Source organism: Pimephales promelas, chromosome 13 (genome assembly GCF_988280905.1).
Source record: "Pimephales promelas chromosome 13, fPimPro1.hap1.1, whole genome shotgun sequence".
Taxonomy (NCBI): Eukaryota; Metazoa; Chordata; class Actinopteri; order Cypriniformes; family Leuciscidae; genus Pimephales; species Pimephales promelas.
In genome coordinates this window covers 24,362,198-24,383,406 of record NC_142781.1, presented here as the reverse complement: position 1 = coordinate 24,383,406, position 21,209 = coordinate 24,362,198, and the positions used below count along the sequence as shown (strand labels likewise).

The window sequence follows — 21,209 nt, the reverse complement described above, 5'->3', positions numbered from 1 at the left end:
CGATAGGAGGGCACTGTGGGGACGTAAATTAGGAATCTTGAGGTCTAAGGAACAAAGTACTTGACAATCCGTCACTCTCTCAACATGATCGCCACCTTGACCTTTTTGTGTAGGTGCTAATACTCTCTCATTCTCTCTCTTTTTCTTTCTCACTCACTCTCTGCCTCTTTACTAAACACACACATGCATAAACAGGGCTCAGTTTTATACCAAATTGTTGACCTCATGAACTGAGTTTGGTTTCTGTCGTGTGAAGGTAGGTTCATTTCTTGATGGAATATACTACACCACAATCATCAACGCATGCCGCAGATGAAAATGGTGGGATAGGCTAGTCTTCTTCTTCTCAACTAGATTACCAGAATTTTTATGTCATCAGACATACAGTAGGATGAATTATGCTATTTTCAAATGTTTTTTTAGAAAAGGTAAATGTTGTTTGACTGTATCTCAAAACTGAACATTGTGGTTACATATATTTTAAATAGGGCTGTGCAAAAATTAATTGCGATTAATCGCATCCAAAATAAAAGTCTGTGTTTACATAATATATTTGTGTGTGCTGTATATAATTATGTTGTATATATAAATACACACACATGCATGTATATATTTAAGAAAATGTGTTATTCATATATAAAATATTTATATTTATATAATATAGATTATGTATTTATAAATATATACAGAATTTAAGCGCAAATAATTCTTAAACATATACATGCATGCATAGGTATTTATATATACAAAATAATTATATACAGCACACACAAATATATTATGTAAACACAGACTTTTATTTTGGATGCGATTAATCGCAATTAACTTTTGCACAGCCCTAATTTTAAATAATTACTAGTATGTTTATATTTAGGGCTGTCATTTTAAAAAGCTGTCATGCTCCCTGAACTTAGAATTTTGCCCCTCTGCCTTTTGTAATTAGGAAGCTTCCTCTTATAGGAGCACTTCAAGCTTAAAGCTCAAGTTTGTTTTGTAAAAAAGCATTTTTTTTTTGCCTTTTTAATATATTGAATATTTTAACTGACACAATAATACATTTCAGTTCTCTTTATGTGAAGGATTTTTCAGCAAATATTGGTTCAAGTTCAAGTGAGCTTTATTGTCATTCTGCTATATGTGGAGACATGCAAGGGAACTAAATGGCATATATAAACATATAAAAAAGACATAAACATAACCTATATACATTTATACATAGCTAACCTATTTATAAAGAGTAATCTAACTATACATAAAACTTTAGACATACTTGAATTTACACATGAAATAACACGTAGTGCAGTGATAGGGGTGGTGATGGCGCAGTGGATAAGACACATTCCTTTGGTGTGAGATACCTGGGTTCGAATCCACTGTGAGACACCAATGTGTCCCTGAGCAAGACACTTAACCCCTAGTTGCTCCAGAGGCGTGCAACCTCTGACATATATACCAATTGTAAGTCGCTTTGGAAAAAAGCGTCAGCTAAATGATTAATGTGTGAATGTGTGATACAGAAGATGAACGTTCAAGGCAAAAACAGTGCAAACAGGGATGGTGCAAGATGAGAGAAAAATAATTAAAGTGATCAGTGCACAACATGGAGAGATGAGAGTATTGCGGGAGGGGGATGGTTTGTAAGGCCCACTTATCCACATATCTACTCGCTAACATAGTATTGCACGTAAGAATTGCACATGAATAATTGTAAACGATTTTGAAATGAGTGGTTTTTGGGGGACATTAGCAGCCAGGGGTTAATTGTGTGGTGGGACTGTTAATATTTCTGGTTCAGTATGTAGAGGTTCAGAGGAGCGCTGGGTGATTTGAACACACTCTAATGCCCCTGTAGAACGTGGTGAGGATGGGTGGAGGAAGACTCGTTCATGGCGTTGGAAGTTTTTGGGCCTTTTTGGAGAGTGATTTTAGTGTTGGTGAGATCATCTGTGATGTTCATCCCCAGAAATGTAGTCTCTCTTCACAGTCAAGCTGCTGATAGTCGGTGTGAGTTGTTTCTTCTAAGTCCATCACAACCTCACATTTAGGGATAGGTTGTTTGTGCCACGTCATTCTGTAAGTTGTGCAACTTCTTCTCTGTAGAGCGTTTCATTGTTGTTGTTGCTGATGAGGCCTATCACAGTCGTGTCAATGCTGAGTTAATTTAGTCATTACATTAGAATTTGTTAAATGTATATTAATTTTGAGATTTGTTAAAGATTACATTGGACAGTGTTATTGTTACATTTAACAATGTTATTAAAGAAATTATATGTGAAAATACCATGAAGACCCCTCTTATTATGTCATTTTGAAAAGGTGAGGGGTCCCATGTTACAGATTTTTATTCCCGCTGTATCTGTCAGTCACATTTCAGACACTCAACAAACACTGAAGGAGGAAGATGCAGATCAGGACCCCTGTCAGTCGAACCTCCATCACCATAACAGACTTATACTGCTCTGTCTCTCCTCATCACGCTGTAGCTCAACAGAATGAAACTGGAGGGGAGAGAAGGACCCCTGTCTATGCCACGGCTGTCACCACTATAGGCGTCTAAGCCTGTGCCTGAGAGCCGTCAACAGCACAGTTGGCCTGCTGGGTAGTCAGAGGGTACAAAGGAATAAGACTCCTGCCAGTACAGTCAATGCCTTATGGGTGTCCACAGTATAGTCCATGCTAAAGTAACACCTACTGATGGCAAGGCAGCATGTTTTGTAATGTTTAGAGAGAAAGAGACCATAGCCGAGTGTACCAAAACAGCTGATACACTGCCTTTTTACAGTGCCGTATTTATTGGGATGAAATATTTTGCTCTGTTTCTTAATTAATGTAATGAGGGTATATTATTCATTGGCTGTAAATGAGTGGGCAGTAGTGGTCTTGTAGAATCTCTACACCATTATGTCCCGGGGAGACCTCAAAGCTTCTTTTATGTATTTAATTACATAATTTAGCTGTGAATAATCTTGAGGTTGAAACTGACTGTTTGAATGTCAGTGGAGACTTGTATATTTCATATTTCAAAAGCCAAATGGTGTAAGTATGTGGTTGTAAAAATTCATATTAGTTTCGTTTCATTTGGACAACGTTAAATATAAGATGCCTCTATAGGGGCCTGTCATGAATTATTCGTTGCATTATGTAAAACCCTGTCATTTTAAAGAGCTTTGCATGGCAATAATCCCACTCTTGGATTTTAAAATGTATTGTTAAAGAGGATATATTTTTATTATGAAAACCTATTTCAGTGGTGATAAAACTATGATTCCAGCTAGTGCTGGACTTCTGGGGATTTGAATTATTATTAAACACTCTCAAGATTTAATATATCATGGTTTTGTTTGTTCTGGTAAATGTTTTGATTGTTCATTGAAGATATTTGGTTGTTTGTTTGGGTGCTATGGTGTTTTTTGTGGGATATTGGTGTTTTAGGAATAGGTATGGGTATGTATTTGAATGTTGGTGTGTATTGAACTGATGTTCATTTTATGGTGCATCTTGGGAAACATAATCATACTCAATACTTACATTACACAAATGACTGCAAATACTACGATTCCAAAGTTTGGGGTCATTTAAAAAAATACTTTCATTAAGCAAGGATGCATTCAATTGATCAAAAGTGAAGTAATGTTATATTAACTTTAAATTCATCATAGAATAAAAAAAATAAAAAAAATAAATCATGTTTCCACAAATGCATGGATCATAATAAGAAATGTTTCTTGACCAGAGCACCATATCAGCATATTATATTGGTTTCTGAAGGATCATTAATTAAGTTTTGCCATTACAGGAATAAATTACATAAAAAATAGAATAAAATAGAAAACAGTTATTTTAAATTGTAATAATATTTCACAATATTATTGTTGTATCTTTATTTTTGATCAAATTAATGCAGGCTTGGCGAGAAGTCTTTAAAAAAAAAAATAAAATAAAAAAAAAAAACATTTAATCGACCACAAACTATTGAACTGTAATGTATATTATATGTAAAGACATTTTTAAATGGTTTAAAACATGTCCTTTCTCCTTAGTTTAGTTAGTACTCTCTATCTCACACACTTAAACACATCCACAAGGTGTTTCCTCACTATCTTCTTACTATATTTTCTGTCATGTGTTTCCTCGATCCTCTCTTTGACTAACACCAATCCCAAATCTGTCTCTCTCCCACAGGTCCTCCAAGGCCCACCCCGGCCCAGTCGTTCACATTAGTGACAATCCTATGGATGAGGGCAAGGTATGGAGATGCCTGCAAAACTACATAAAAACAAATCAACACTTCTTGACATGAATAATTCATTCCCCTTGCGTCGCACAAAGCTTTTGTTTCTTTCCATTCTGAACTCATAAGACATTGCTTTCCTATGGTGCAGCACAGTTCAGTAATTGGGTCTAATCTCACACAGCTTGTTAGCAAATTATGTTGTTTTTGAAAACAAATGATTGAGAAGATATGAAGAAGATGAACAAATGCTCCAGCTATTTCCAAATGCATCTTTTTAGACATTCATTTTACCTTCGCTAATTGCCAGTGCACAGTCAGATGGGAGCAGAGAGAACGGCATGCACCTGCTGGGGTTTTGCCTTCGTATGGATGACAAACTGTCTGTCTGTTTCTCTGGCAGCTGGGTGCTCCTTATAGGCGCCTTTACAGTGATGATCCACTCTCTCTCTCTCTCTCTCTCCCATCCAACATCTGCCCCTGACCAGGGCATCGATCCATAACCGGTCCGCTCAGTTCTTAATGGGTCTTAAAGTCCTTAGAGACATTGTCCCTCCCTCTTGGCTGACAGAACTCTGACACATTATCAATTCATATACCATCACTGAATCTCTAAGAAGAACAAAGTGGTTTAATCAGATGACAGGAGACTTGTTGTCATTAAAAAAAAAAAAATGTTTGATAAATTTCCTGTTCTTTTCCATGCATTTACAATAACTGTGGACTGAAGCTTTGGAGCTTAGGAAACAATGCAAAAGCACAATAAAAGTCTTTTGAAGTCATACAGTAACTTTGTGTGCAGGATGCTATTTAAAATAGAAAGCAAGACATTCCAGAGAAAAATAAAAGTCATACAGGTTTAAATGATATAAGTTTAATTTCCGGGTGAGCAAATTCTTTATTGATAAATGTAGAGTTGATTTATGAAGATTATAACAACTTGCTTTGCACATTTCTTCCATGTTTAGAGCAGATTGGTTTGTCTGATTTATTGATTTTGTTTGAGAATGAATGGATTAGCAATTTTCTCTAACAGCTATTTAATATTTACTTTGCTGAAACACATTATTTACTTTTAGTTTTACGTTGCTACCTGCATGAACTCTCATCAGTTTGCAGGTCAGGTTTACAGACTGACGGTGTATTTTCCTTCTTTTCTTTTTCCTACCTCATCTTTCTTCTCGTTTTAGCTCATAATAGGATTTGAGTCTGGGATCGTGGTGCTGTGGGATTTGAAATCAAAGAGAGCTGAATCCCGGTACACTTATGATGAGGTATGTATGTACATGATGTTGTTTTCCAGGCTCCTGACGCCTGCAGTGGCACAAACGCTTGCGTCACTCAAATATTCATGAGATGTTTTGATTTTTAATAAAGGACACTGATTAGGTCTCTTTTAGTGGGTATATAGTTCTTCAGCTTGATACTGCGGCGTCAAAAGAACTTCTTTATTTTAGGAGAGGCTGGTTCTTCCTATTGTCAATCATTCGTTCATATTGACAGAAATGTTGGGGAGAGACACATTATAAACCTTATCAGCATGACTCATGAATATTAATCAGGTTACAGAATGTTCTTCCAGCTGATTTCCTGAAAGGCAAAGTAAGCAAACAACCATAGAAGGATTACAGTTGTGTACAGTTTGTTCAGTCCACATATCTTGCCTGATCTTAAAACAGCGGTAATAAATTAATTACAGATTTGACAAAGGACACAAGGCAAAATTTGTGGTTTTAAAGAAGTTTCTTATGCTCACCAAGGTTCCATTTCTTTTTATAAGTAATATAAAACAGTAATGTTGTAAAATATGATTACAATTTAACAATTTAAATATTTTTTTTAAAATAATAAATGTCTTCACTGACTCTTGATCAATGTAATGCATCATTGCTGAATGAAAGTACTGTATACATTTCTTTAATTTAAAAAAAACATACTGAGCCTCAAACTAATGAATGATTGTTTTGTAATTACATGTAGCTCGTGACATTTATAATTTTGTTATAATATATTTGTACCCAAGATGCAAATTATGAACAATGGATCTTTTTTCCCTGATTTTGTACTGTAGTACTACAAGAGTACTACAGCTGTAGTCCTTTGAGGAATTGAGGAAAGTCCCTGTCCATTCATTTGGTCAATATCTCTTGAATTAATTGTGAACACTTCATTTCAGCAATTTATTTATTTATTTTTCCATAGAGTCGTTTTGTCTTCATGTCCTGGGAATTATTTCCATGCATCTGAAAAAGTCCCCGTAGAATATAGTTAATCTGCCACTCCAGTTTAAGCTGGTTCGATGGCTTTTGTCAACAGTGGCAGCCAGCGTACATTAGTTATTATGATGAGCATGATGTGCCCAAAGCAAAGTGCAAAGAAATTAAAACCAACACACACTCTGCTTTTTTTTCCATACAAGCACACACACACACACACACACACACATCAAACCCATCTCTTATTGCAACGCCCTCATTGGTGTGTAAGCTTATGTGTGTGTGTGAGAGTTAATTTCTCGGAGGACAACTCATCTGTACCCTGAAGAATGTCTGTGCCTGGCTGGATGTCTGATTTATTCTTGCCTTCATTTAACTTGATTGATTAGTACAGCAGAGATAAATGTCCCACAATTCACTGCTCCGTAGGGGTAGCAAGGTGTCATTTCGGCTCAGCACAGAGTCACGGCTGTACCATGAAACACCATTGCTTGTCTATCAGACCCCCAATAGTGCTTTGCTGTTTATAATTATGGAGGAGAGTCCAGGGCAAGGCTCAGACAGGTTGATCAGTCTTTAGTGATGCAGATGTTGCCTGGGAACCTTTTTTATCTTTGAAGGGGTCACAGAAGTGCAATAGACAGCTGAATTAACATCATTTCAGATCATGGGAAGCTATTAGTGCTGAAGGGGTCACTGAGGTGCATTGAGCAGCAGAATTAGTACTGAGGCGACGAGGAGCTATACTGTAATAGATGGATGGAAACACTGAAATAAAGAAAATGAGAGCATCAATGTAAGTAGCATAAAGGATGTATGGACAGGCAGTTTGTCTGTATTTTTCTGTGTAATAGAGATTTTTAATGATCTAGCTTTCTCCATCTTCCTTTCCCTCGTCCTCCTCCTCTGTCATGTATTTAGTTTTGTGTGCATAGAGTGAGATATACAGCAAGTAGCCAACATTTTCTACTTGCTAACATATTCTAAACTGACTTTTTATTTTTACAAGCCTTTGCTAGGGAGTTTATGATGATTTATATGGTATTGCTTTCTGGGCCAAGTCCCATAATGTGTCCCGTGATGCTTTAGTGTTGTGAGAGGTTGCTAATAATAATAAAATAATAATAATAATATGAGTGATTTTTTTAGTGCATTGCTGTGTGGTTGCTTGGGTGGTTGGTTTCTAGGTTATTGTTTACTTGACCAAGCTAAAAGAGCCTAGGGCCAATGTACTGTATATGTGATGCTTTAGTATTGTGAGAGGTTGCCAGGGCATTGATATGTGGTTGCTAAGGTGTTCTGAGTTAATTTTCGGTCCACATGCACACGGCAACTAATTGTGGTTGTCAATTCACCTTTTAGTGCTTAAAGGGATAGTTTTATGGAAGAAAATTAACGACAAATGTTTTTGAAACAAAAAAGCTTACACTACTTGGAAAAAAAATTGACCGTGCTTGTATTTAATGCATTCTATTTTATTACATTTTTATGGGGTGAAATTCACATTTCACACACATTTTCATTATTAAAAATTCAATAATCCATATTCACCTTTTAAATTTCACTTATTTTTTTTTTATTCTCTTTAAAAATACAACCTATAATATTCGACGGGCAATTTTCGGTCCGTTTTATTTAGCTTTGTCATACTCCAGGATTCCCCTGCCGACCAGATAAATAAAATGCTTAAGAACTAATACAATGATATAAAAGACCAAACTCACACCTGGATAAGCTATACTATAGGCTACAGGCAAGCAGATGGACAAAACGTGCAACGTTTCTCGCTAAGAATTTCCCATTGATAAACTGCCATTACGTTGAACCTTAACAAGCACTTGAAATTAATGTATCACTTTTTTATATGTATACACATTTACTGTAGTAATTCTTGGGGCTGTTATAATGAAAAATAGGGCCTGTTGACCTTGTGTTGAAGTTTGCTTTAGGAATGGTGTGGTTTGTGTGTATGAGGGCAGTGGGAGCAATATTTTTGGACTATAGAGGCGGGTTGTGGCTGCCTGCAGTGAATCCATCAGACCTCTTTAGCTGTAATTGGGCCTCTGTGTGCGTGCATGAGTCAGAGGTATGACAGTGTCACGGTCTCTGAGGTGTCTCTGTGGGTATCTCAAAGAGTGTGAAGAAGAGAGAGAGAAACATTGAGAGGATAGAGTAGAGGTGAGGTATAGAAGTCCTGGTGTCTTTAAGGTGTCATTAATAAGGCAGGCCGATTATCCTTCAGCCCTTTCTCAAGCACACACACACACACACATGCACACGTCCTTGTCACTTTATGAGTATAATTACAATTCAGAAGCAATTGAATACTAGCGTACTGCAGTGTATACAATGATATAACCAAGGAGGTCAGTGATACCTGGTGAAATTTATCCGTTATCATTCAGAATCATCTAATCTGAATGTGTCTAAAATGTTTACAGCCTTATTACTTTTTAATAATCACTCTAATAATGTGATTTAATAACCACAAAGTTTTTTTAACTTCAAGTTTATTTTTTGTAATATTGTTTTGCTACATAGTTTGCTACATAGTTGTCATATGACCTGCTGCTCAATTTTTATCACAGAAATGAAATTGGTTTCCAAATTTTAAATCATGGTAATCTGATCAAATAATGTTAAATATATGGCTGATATTAAGCTACTTGCAGTTTATTCATCATACTGGAAATGGAAGGTCTAGTCAAGCACATATACTATGTACTGCATAAATGGAATGTACAGTAGTAATAACCACTAGTATGTAGTATGCCATTCTGAATTGTTTGCTTCAAGATTCTTTTTTTATTTTGCTCTAAAAATCATTGCATGTCAGTTATAGCATAAATGTGCTTTTGCTAAACAACAAAATGTGTTTCCCAGCCATTTGCTCTCTACCTTCAGAACATATAATATTCAAGCAATATAATCCCTCATAATCATAGTTGGGTGTTGTGAATGGAACTGTGCATACGCATATTTTTCTGTGTGATGGTGTGTGTGTGTTCGTCTGGCTCCTCCTTTCTGGATGCTCCTGTAATGATGCTGCACTCGGTTCATTGATTAGTTAGGTCTGCTGAGGTTCGTCCCCATTCTCTGCCTGAGACAGAGATAGAGCCGCCATCATTATGCTAAACAAGAGGAGACTGTGCTTAATTAGAAAATAATGAGAACTCTCTTTCAGCCTTCTTTGTGCTTTCACTCGCTCTCTTTTCTCTCGATCGCATGAGTCGCATGCTGTGCATTCTCTCTCTCTTTCTCTTCCCCTTGATTCAATTCTATTCCATTTATTGTGCTATATTGGCCTGACTGTTTTCCCCAGAGTTTTGCTAAAGTCTTTTGTCAATACAACAACTGTACAGAAGAAAGCTATAAAAAGCAACAAAGGTACTGATGTGAGGAATTATTGGAAAGTATATACTATATATATATATATATATATATATATATATAAAGAAAGTATTTCTTATCCCAACATACCCCACCGTATGGGCATATCATGTCAACCTGGGTAGGCACAACACACACCTAGTTCGTGTTCATGGACATACGGGTGTGAGTCACCATTAGGAAATCTCCCATTGAGTTGTGTGCCCCCATGCAAGCATAACCAGCTTTAATTTCTTGCTCTTTTTCCTCTCTCTTAAATTGTCATTCTCACACACAGGCGATCCATTCTGTGGCCTGGCACCACGAGGGGAAGCAGTTTATCTGTAGTCACTCAGACGGCACACTGACCATATGGAATATAAAGTCTCCAGTCAAGCCTGTACAGACAATCACGCCACACGGTTAGTGTTCTTTCTTTCTCTCTGGCTCTTTTCTTCAAATTCATGTTTTTTTTCAGGATAAGGCTTGCAAAATCAATTGGTTTTATGTTTATTTCGCAAGGTTGTATCACATCTCACTCAAAGACTTGGTAATTCAGGATTGTAATTTGATCCCCCCCTCTCTTTCCAACATGAAACAACCCCCTCACCCCCCTCACCCTTACCTGATTTCCATTTCAAGTGAAGCTTTAATTTTCAGCCTCATTTTGTTCCCTTATGGAGACTGCCTCTGTTGTGGTCTTTAGTGATGATGAGTGAGGTGAGGTCATGCTCCTCCTTTTGGCACACATCCTTGTCTGCTCTATTGAAGATTCTCCACTGCGGTCCTCTCTTATACAACAACCCCTTCAGCCTCACCCTGCCTCCATGAGAGAAGCACATCAGACAGCCAGATTTAAAAACAAAGAATCATAATTGAATAAAAAGCCTTAAAATATTGTCAGATGGCTATATCATTTGGTATGTTCAATAGACATTAGTATTAGAGACAATTCCCATATATATTTAAAATCTAATAAACAGTTGTTTTAAATATTAATTTAATAATTTACCTGCTTATGTATGTATATATATATATATATATATATATATTTCTTTGTGAACATTTCTTTTTGATTAAGTTTGTGTGACATTGAATATTAAAAAAACCTTATATCAGCAATTATGTATATAGTATATATATATATATATATATATATATATATATATATATTAGGGCTGTGCAAAGATTAATTGCGATTAATCGCATCCAAAATAAAAGTCTGTGTTTACATAATATATTTGTGTGTGCTGTATATAATTATTTTGTATATATAAATACCTATGCATGCATGTATATATTTAAGAATTATTTGCGCTTAAATTCTGTATATATATACATATACATAATCTAAATTATATAAATATAAATATTTTATATATGAATAACACATTTTCTTAAATATATACATGCATGTGTGTATTTATATATACAAAATAATTATATACAGTACACACAAATATATTACATAAACACAGACTTTTATTTTGGATGCGATTAATCGCAATTAATTTTTGCACAGCCCTAATATATATATATACACACACACGCACATAGATGCCTCATTTGCTGTTTCTATAGGCAAATATGCGTAAGCCGCCAGATTTTGCTAAACTAACATAATATAACAAAACTTTGTTAGCTAATATGACATTAAAAAGTTACCATATTTTAAAAGCCTATAATATTTGAGTTAATATATATAAAAACAGAAACCAACACATTCTCAGCTGTGAAAGGTTATCCCATTTCTTCTGGAATTGAAATATCTGCGGTTTTACATCCACAGGCTTTGCAATGTTGTGGCATGTTAGAAAACTTTCAGCATCTAAAATGTTGACCGTTCCAAGATGGCAGACGCGTTGACGTGTCTGGATCGGTCGAATGTTGAATCTACGTATACATATCTATGTCTTTAATGCTGTAAAATTCTGCATTATGTCTGTGAAATGTTATTTTTTTCCTCTGTGACACACTTCCTGTGTGTGGAGAGAGACACTGTCCCAAATGTCACCCTAAGTCCTTGCAGTCTTCCTTAATGCCCACTTTTGTAATTCTTTGCTGTGAAACCTTCTTCTTATATGCCAAATGAAACTTGTGTAATTGAAGACTATTGAATCTGAAGCCATCTGTATGCTTATATATATCCCTAAAATTAACAGTATTTCCTATGTTAATTAGCCGATTGGCTAATTGAAAAAAAAACAACATTTACAAGCTCTTTGATAATTTTCTATTTCAAGAGGAAATACGCCCACACAGGAAAGACAAATCTCTCGTTAATCAATTTCACAGGGTCTTCAATGAGCTATGATCCATATCAAATGCACTATTTGGGACAGGGCCTGAGAAGGATGTCTACAAATTTTCTAAATGAGTCTGATTCTTTTTCAGGAAAGCAGCCTAAAGATGGAAAAAAGCCAGAGCCTTGCAAACCCATACTTAAAGTAGAGTACAAGACCACGAGAGCAGGGTAGGTACATGCTTGTAGCAGTTTTTTTTTTTTCCTTTTACTGCTCTTAAGGCCATCTTGAATTTCCTGAATGCTGGTCCAGGCTGTTTTTTGCTGATTTATGCTGGTTAACCATGTAGATCCACTTACTTCTAGATGTTTTTAAATAAATGCATGCATGTCTGTGCATATATAATGGAATCCATTATTGAAATATGAGATTTTAAAATTAATTTGAAGCTCATTTAAACCTGAAAGTAAACAAACAATTACAGCATAAAATAAATAAGTATTCTGCATTACAGTATTTCTAGCTTGCAAGCAAGTAAGCAAACTTGTCAAGTTCATGCAGCTTGAGTGCTGCTGTTGTTAAAGGAAAAGACATTGTTCAACTTTTCATTCATTGTTATGCTGATAACATAATGGAAAACTTATGAAGCTCAGCATTTTGAAGCTCACTGTACAGTATTTGTTTGTGTTCTGAACAGGGAGCCGTTTATGATCTTCTCTGGTGGTTTGTCATATGACACTGTTGGTCGACGGCCATGCTTGACGGTCATGCATGGGAAGAGCACTGCAGTATTGGAGATGGACTATCCCATTGTAGATTTCCTCACCCTGTGTGAAACGCCATATCCTAATGGTAACGGTCACTTTACTCATTGACAGCAACTGCTTTGTCCAATATTGTTGCAATAAGTCTTTTTTTTTATCTCATGCCACTTCCTTTCTTTTCTTTTTTGCTGACCTTTGTTTTGTTGGGTTGTTCTATTCTTTCATGTTCTTTGTAGATGAGCTTGAGCTCTCCCAGTGGAACTGCTGCCTAGTAATTACGTTTTACATCTCTGTTTTTGAAAGCTCCCTCAATTCGTAACTTTCAGTTTCAGTTTTCTAACTGCATTTGTTTATTATTGCAATACACATTTGAATAATTTATCACTTTGATGCCTATTTATGAATAGTAAGTGATTTTTTTCTCTCTGCAGGCAGCTGTAGCAAAGGCTGATGCAACTTTAGTTTTACATCAAGTATAGTTTTTATGTGGCTCTTTAAAGTGCTTGAGTCCAATTGGTCAATCTCTGAATTTATATTTTTTTTCTGAAATGGCTGCATTGACACATTTTGAGCATTATCCGTGCCTTAAAATGAAGGAAAACTGAAGTAAAGGAGCTAAATACACTATTGTTTGAAGTTTGGGGTCAGTATTTCTTTTTCTTTCTTTCTTTTTTTTTGAAAGAAATGTATACTTTTATTCAGCAAGTGATGCATTCAATTGATCAAAATTGACAGTAAAGACATTCAATAAATTAATTTTCTTTTGAACTTGATATTCATCATTTTTTTTTAAATACGTCACTCTTACCACAAAGATATTAGGCAGCACATTTGTTTTCATCTTTGGTACCAAGACATTTTTCTTGAGCACCAAATCACCATATTAGAATGATTTATGAAGCATCATGTGAAACTGAAGCCTGGAGTAATGATGCTGAAAATTCAGCTTTGCCATCACAGGAATAAATTAAAGGAAAAAGTTATTTCAAATTATTGTAATATTTCACAATATTACAAATTTTTACTGTTTTTTTTTTTTTTTGTATTTTGGATCAAATAAATGCAGCCTTGGTGCACAACTGTCCCTAGATTTTGAATAGTACTGTTTATATTAGCTAAGTAGTCCATAAAAATGGTAACTTGTATTGCAGATTTTTAAAAAGAGTGATATATGCATTTAATCGCTAATTGTTTTCTATGTTATGCTATATCTGCAATAGACTTAAGCAGATGATTTTGCTAAATGTAACACAATACATTTACTTATCTGAAGCTTTAAGCTAAGACAATAAAATTATTTCAGATTAAACCAATAATTCATGTCAATGTATTTATTTATTTTATTAGCCATGATTTGCGTCATATAATTTTTTGGTCCCACTTTATATTAAGTGGCTTTAAGTACCATGTACTTACATTGAAATGAATAATTTGATACAATGGACTTATTGTGTACATACATGTTTTTACATTGTACTTATATTTTAAAAATACCAGCATGTAATTACATCTGTAATTACACAGCTGACCCATCCCTTACACTTAAACCTACCCATACCACCACACCTGTCCCTAACCTTACCCGTATCACACCTCAGTAGCACCAAAAGTGATTTACAATACAACATGAGCACAATAAGTACGTTGTACTTATTTTTAAAAGCCACTTAATATAAAGTGGGACCAAATTTTTTATGTAGATAATGACCGGCTGACTGGACTTTATCCCTTACATAACACCCTGATCATTTCAAATAGCTTATGATTTAAAACAATATTTTAAAACAATTATTTTTCTTGTGATTCAGCTTGCTTTCATACATGCAGTTGCGCCGACAGTTCTTGCCAAAACAGCATCTCTGCTCAATCATCTGAATTAGAGGCTTAAGTGTTTTTGTTTAGAGTTTGTGTTAAGCCGAACTAAGAAGCAGTGATGAACGCAGGAGGAATGGGAACAGTGTTTACAGTACTGCTTGCGTAATCTGGCTCTTTTGATTAAGCTATATTTGAAGTGGAGCGTCTTTATGTTCTGACTCATTATTGAGACATTTGAGCGTTTCAAACTCATGCAGTGACGTCTCCAGTCGTAACTTTTACAGCTAAAAACATTTTGCCAATTGTGGACTTACATAGACTACTAAGTATTATTATAATTATAATAAAAAATAAAATTTTTAAGAACCATTCTAGCATGCTGAGTTGGTGCTCACTAATTATTTATTAACTATCTATGTTGAAGACAGTTGTGCTACTCAATATTATATGCGTTAAATGTTAAACATTTATTACACAGATGTATAGCCCCCATGTATTCATAATTTTACCCATCCCATTTATGTTTCTCTGCAGATTTTCAGGAACCATATGCTGTAGTAGTTCTCCTCGAAAAGGATCTAGTTGTTATTGACCTTGCACAAAATGGGTACGTATCACCCACAGCATTTTTCTGACTAACATGTTTGACGCTATCACACTTTTACACTACACTATCAATCTGTTGGTTTTGACCTGTGATGTTTTTTTTTTTGTAGTTACCCTATCTTTGAAAATCCGTATCCCATGATGATTCATGAGTCTCCTGTGACGTCTTGTGAGTACTTAGCCGATTGTCCTGTGGACCTCATACCTGCACTTTACTCTGTCGGGTCTCGCCAGAAACGACAGGGCTACAGCAAAAAGGTACAACAGTGTGTGTGTGCACATTTAAATATGCAAATCTGATAGATAATGATGCCTTTAAGATTAAAACTTCATGCCTAGACATACAAACTTTGGCTTTTGAGTGACTAGATTGCGGCCCCTGGTGAATCACACCATTGCCCCATGCCTGTGTGACTTCAGACCCCCGTCGTGCAGCACATTGTGTCCTCAGACTGTGTGGGTCAGAGACACAGACAGGGGTATTTATGGTATGAAAGAAAGCATGAACTCTCAGCCAAGACTGGAGTGTGGTGTGTAAGTCGTGGCTTCGTCTCCCACAGGGAGCAGGTTAACTCAGACGGCCCACTTTGAATCACAGCACTTCTGAATACCTTTGAATAAACTGCTTCAGCTTCCACGCCTCATGAGGAAATGCTTTCCTATAGAGCATCGCCAGCCATTTAATAAAGGTTCCACCCACATTGCAGAAATGTTTTCTGGCTGCCAGTGCCAGTCATTATATTAAGAGAAAGCTTACTAAAATGTACAAATTGGGCGCTTTCTTTTTATTAAGTTTCCCAGGAATGCTCACACGCTTTAGGGCAATAACTACTAAATTTCCCCTATTCTCATATGTTGAGAAATATCAGATTTATGTGGTTAGCTTTCGTGGATTTAAGCACTTTCCTGTGGTTCTGTTGTTCATCACAGGAATGGCCTATCAGCGGCGGAAACTGGGGCCTGGGCACACAAAGCTACCCTGAAATAATAATAACTGGGTAAGAGCTGTGTGTGTGTGTTACACTTTCTGCACTGTTCTCTCTCTTTTGCTGTGTGTAGTTCTGCTGAAATGGCAGAAATGGGAATAAAAAAGACTTAAATGATGTAAAAGAAGAAGGCAGGGTATAGGGAAAGGGAGGAGGAGCACAGAAGAAAGGGTAATGAGCGGGACAAGATGGTAGCGAGAGGGAAGTATGACAAAAAAGTAAGCATTTTCTGATGTATTACCCATGAGATGACAGAATCTATTTTTCGCTATTTATCTGACATAGCAACTTAGCTTACCTCAGTGGTTTGTTTGGATACATGTGGTAATAGGATATGTGCTATGTGGGTTTGTGTGTGTGTAAGACAGCTGAAATAAAAGATTATCTGCTCTTCTTGCAGGCATGCAGATGGTTCAGTGAAGTTCTGGGATGCTTCAGCAAGTGAGTACAGAGCCTTTCTGAATTCATATTCACCTCATTTACCCATTCTGTGCAGTATAATAGTTTTATTTACCACAATGTGTGCAGTTTAATGGTTTTCCAAAGCTCATAAACCTCCTTTATTTGCATCTGACAGACGCATTTATCTAAAAACAAAGCAGTCGTATCTCAGATCTTTGTTTCCTGGGAATCAAACCACTGATCTTGGTATTGCTAGTGCCAAACGCTACTATTTTGACCACAGCAAAGGCTGTATTTACACCAAAGCAGTTCACTCATATTATGACGAATGGGAGACAGGAAAATGCAATGTGCAATGTGGCGAAATAAGGCAATTGGTTAAGTCACTGCGTCACTGTAGCTGCCTTTAGAAGCTCTGGTTTACATGGAAACAGTCAGTGTTCTGAAACGCGCACTTAGGACTGGTTTTACCAGTCTTAAATACATGCTTTTTATTAGACAACTTTATTTGAGCTATTTGAATAAAATTTATGGGTCCGTTTATAGTGGTTTTTGTTGCTGATTTGAAATATATTACTTAAATTGATTTTGGCAAGCAGTTTTTATATGTTGTTATTTCCCCATTCAAGTTGATAGGAGAACCCAGGCTCAGTCAGGGTGTGATTACACAACAGTGTGTGATTATGATTCAGGCAGCATTACAGGTCAGAAGTCAGATTGGATCAGGACATTCACAATATTTATCCAGTTCCATCTGGATGGAGGTCATCACACCGGTATGGAGACGAGTTTGTTGTGGTGTCGAGGCCTTCATAGGGCTGATGAGGCTGGCACTTCAGGGATGCGTTGTGGTCGTGTCTCGGCGCAGATTCACAGTCTGATCTGGATACGGCCCGGATCCGGCTGACTTCAGTAAACCTTGGAATAAATGGAAAGACTAACATTAGCGTAGATGCCATTCTTCTTATGATATAATGAGTACATCGGGTGTTTTAGGAAGTGTCCCCGGTTCCGGCTGACCTAAGGAAAACCGCTCTAAATGTGGCCCGTGAGTGGTTTTCTTTGGACTGGATACAGTTAGACGTTTGACATTGTTAAATATTTAATTAAATACTGGATTCTGCTGACTGCTGTTGGAGTATAACTTGACAACAAACATCACTTAGGCTACCTTAACAATAAGGTAATTTTCCATGATTTACGACCCAACTGGGGACCATATAATGTCACACACACAAAACTCACCGGATCCCACCGGCTTTGTCTAACCTTGTGCACCGCTGAGGGAGACCAGTGTGTTGAGAGTGTTACCTGTAAATGGCATTTGACCTTGTTTAAACTGTGAGCTTTGACAAAGGTTTCCACTTTTCCTCTGCCGTAGGTGCTAAAAGACATTGTAATAGTACGAAAACCACAAAGGTTGCCAACCCCTCATGCAAGCGGTTGTTTAACATTCAAATGGGCTTTCTTAATGGTAGGAGCTAATTTAAAACCAAAGTTGCCCTCATTTTGTCCACCAGTGAAATATAAATCTAATTAGACAGGAAGTTTTAATCCTTCTAAGACAGAGTGGCTAATCTTATGCTATTTAATTTTTTTTTTATTGTTTTTTTTTGCTTTGACTGAACTGAACAATTGGAGTCAGTGGATTAGAGGTCCTGAAAAATTATACAAAACACATTTATGCATTTGAAGGCATTAAACCATTTCCCATCATCATTTTAATCCCCTAAAGAATTAACTGTACAAATCTAGAAGTTATAAGACTTTTGTTGTTTGGAATACTGGATTCCGATTTGTTCAATTGCAGTATTTTGTGGATAAACATTTTTGTCCAATGACTGCTAAACTGATCCTTGTCCAAGACAGCCCATTTCATATAAACTTGTCCTATCTTTTATGTCTTATATCACTCTGCAGTCTCACTCACAATAAAATAATTTCCATTCAAATTAGTTTATCCTTTTTTTATTTTTTATTTACTTGCTTATTTATTTAGGAAGTAGCCATGTAATAGAATAGATAATGTACAATCAGCTGGTTTAATATGCATAAATTTACTTGAGCGTTACAGTGAGTGTTCGATGACTTGATTAAAAAAAATCTCTTAATTATGTGTGTTATTTACTGGTTGACTGTACATTATCTCTTTACTTATATTTCCCCATGGTGCTCAGTAATGCTCCAGGTGCTGTACAAACTGAAGACAGCGAAGGTATTTGAGAAGGCACGCTGTAAGGAGGAGAAACCCAGCTCAGAGATTGTGGATGAGGACCCGTTCGCCATTCAGTTGATGTCTTGGTGTCCCGAGAGCCGCATGCTTTGTGTGGCTGGGGTCTCTGCCCACGTCATCATATACAGGTTCAGCAAACAGGAAATCACCACAGAGGTGGTCCAGGTAAAAAAATATGGTTTATAATATATTTTCTGACTAATTAATTTATGTAACAATGTTCTTTTGACTTAAAAACTTTGTTTTCTGGAGTGGAATGAGTAATGATGCCTTTATAGACACTCTTAAGTCTCTCTCTCTCTCTTTTCCCCTGTCTCGAGTTATTTTAGTACCCTGACAACTGCCATGACTCATAACGTTAATAATAATATAAAATCTGTTCATTAAATGAATGTTATTCAGTGTCTTGAATGTGTTGAATGCATGCGTTTGTACATGTGTTTGTGCCGTCCACAGAGCTAACTAAGGATATCCGAGGAACAGTTGTTACTCAGATGCTTAACGAAATCCCTAAGCTTTTCAAAGCCGTTTTAATTAATGTTCACCACGTCTATATTGAGCTTGAATAATTAATACTGCATTCATTTTGCCCTCTCAGTTTTTTTTGCAAGCTGCATATTTGCATACTGATGCTTCCGTGACCCATAAATAAATGAGCTCTTATGATAATGCCATTAGAAAGTATATCTGTGAATAATTTTAATTTACGTATAATTTATTGCAGGAAAGACTGAAGCAGTTAAGCAATTGTGCTTTATTAATGCATAATCAACGAAACCTATTTACATATTAATATGACTCATATAACCAGGATAATAATTAATCAGGTGTTCAAATACAGTCATATTAGGGACACATGTGAATTTCAGGCACAGGAATGAATCTGATTGGATGGTGGAGGCGCATGCTCAGCACAAATGTGGGAAAAACCATTAGCGTTACCATCGGCTGCTGACAGGATGTTCACACTTCTGTATAATGAGGGCAAATTAAACCTTTTAGCACCTTCAGTCCCGTGACTCTCACGCACATAGAAACATTCACTTGGAAGAACACACACACACCAATTAGCTTGTCTCATTTTAAGAATAGCGACACCGATGGGGATCAATTAACTCACTGCATTTAGCTGATTCATGCACATCTGTTCTAAAGCACACTTGTTTCGGTTACATATGTATGTGTGTGTGTGTTTTACAGTTACTGGAAGTCAGGTTACAGTATGAGCTGAATGATCTAGAGTCTCCAGATGTGGGAGGAGATCAGACACCAGCTCCTCCCACACCAAGCACCTCCCCCAGTCCACAAACCTCCGGTCCGCAGACACACCCTTCCACTAGCAGCAACTCTTCAGACGGGATGCGAGACAACATACCCTGCCTCAAGTAAGGCTGCTTATCTTTGTGAACACATTACGTGAGATCTACTTGTGTAAATGTCTCTGTTTTGCATTTTTCTAACAAATTTCTAGACTTTTTTAATGCTAATTATATATTTTCGAGATGAATTATAAAATATGAATTTCAGAATTTCTTACTTTTGGTACGTTGTCCTCTTGCTTTAATGACAGCAGCACTTGATCTGCATGAACTTCACAAGTTTATGTCAAACTTGACAATCATGTGATCCAGCATGATTTGATCCAGATTATCCAAAGAGCATCTTGTGTTTCAATGGAAGGAAAACATCTGACTGTCAATACAAAGGAGTTCACATGATCAATGTCACAAATCTGTTTATTTGAATTTTGATCTAGTAATATTGTAAAATGAAAAATAAATATCAAATTAATGATTTCCATTACATGAGAGTAGATGTTCTCGGCTTTCGCCAAGATAAGCACAAACTACGACGTAGCTTTACAGTAAACTATGCTTCTCCATCCATTTATGCTTCTTTTCATATGGTGATGTGAATCTCCTTCTGTTCGTCGTTAGCGGCTGCAGTGTACTTGCCGCGTCAGCACACATGACGGCTGCAACTACAGTGTGGTCTTGAGCCGAGTAGGGGACTTCGAGTGGGCACCTTCCGTCCTCAGTGTTTCGTCGACTAGCCAACGACACCTCAAGAGGGCTCGACATTGACTCTGGCGTGCCTCCTGCTGCTGAGGTTGCTCCTTCCTCGTAGTTCGCATGTGACCTAACCACAATCTCATCCGCAACCCAACTATACGCTTCAACCCGTTTGACTAAGACTGTCGAGCCCCACTTTCTTTGTTCAAGTAGGTTCAGTGGCAACGTTAATTCCTACTGCAAAACTCAATATCTGCCCAAACACCAACCCTCATTCACGCAATATACACAGGAACATGATAACTGTTATTACAATGCAAACTATACAAATA

The 21,209-nt window shown here is 36.6% G+C and overlaps 1 protein-coding gene across 3 annotated transcripts in view; it reads left to right on the top strand.

Moving 5' to 3' along the window:
* Positions 1-21,209, top strand: part of stxbp5a (syntaxin binding protein 5a (tomosyn)) — an 81,099-nt gene that overhangs the window by 41,977 nt on the left and 17,913 nt on the right. For all 3 annotated transcript variants that reach the window (XM_039693049.2, XM_039693050.2, XM_089118699.1), the window contains exons 6-16: positions 4,183-4,246; positions 5,422-5,505; positions 10,115-10,238; positions 12,211-12,289; positions 12,757-12,911; positions 15,173-15,245; positions 15,355-15,502; positions 16,175-16,242; positions 16,631-16,671; positions 18,810-19,030; positions 20,066-20,250. In XM_039693049.2, the coding sequence (XP_039548983.2) occupies positions 4,183-4,246; positions 5,422-5,505; positions 10,115-10,238; positions 12,211-12,289; positions 12,757-12,911; positions 15,173-15,245; positions 15,355-15,502; positions 16,175-16,242; positions 16,631-16,671; positions 18,810-19,030; positions 20,066-20,250 (1,242 nt within the window). The remainder of the gene's footprint in view (positions 1-4,182; positions 4,247-5,421; positions 5,506-10,114; positions 10,239-12,210; positions 12,290-12,756; positions 12,912-15,172; positions 15,246-15,354; positions 15,503-16,174; positions 16,243-16,630; positions 16,672-18,809; positions 19,031-20,065; positions 20,251-21,209) is intronic.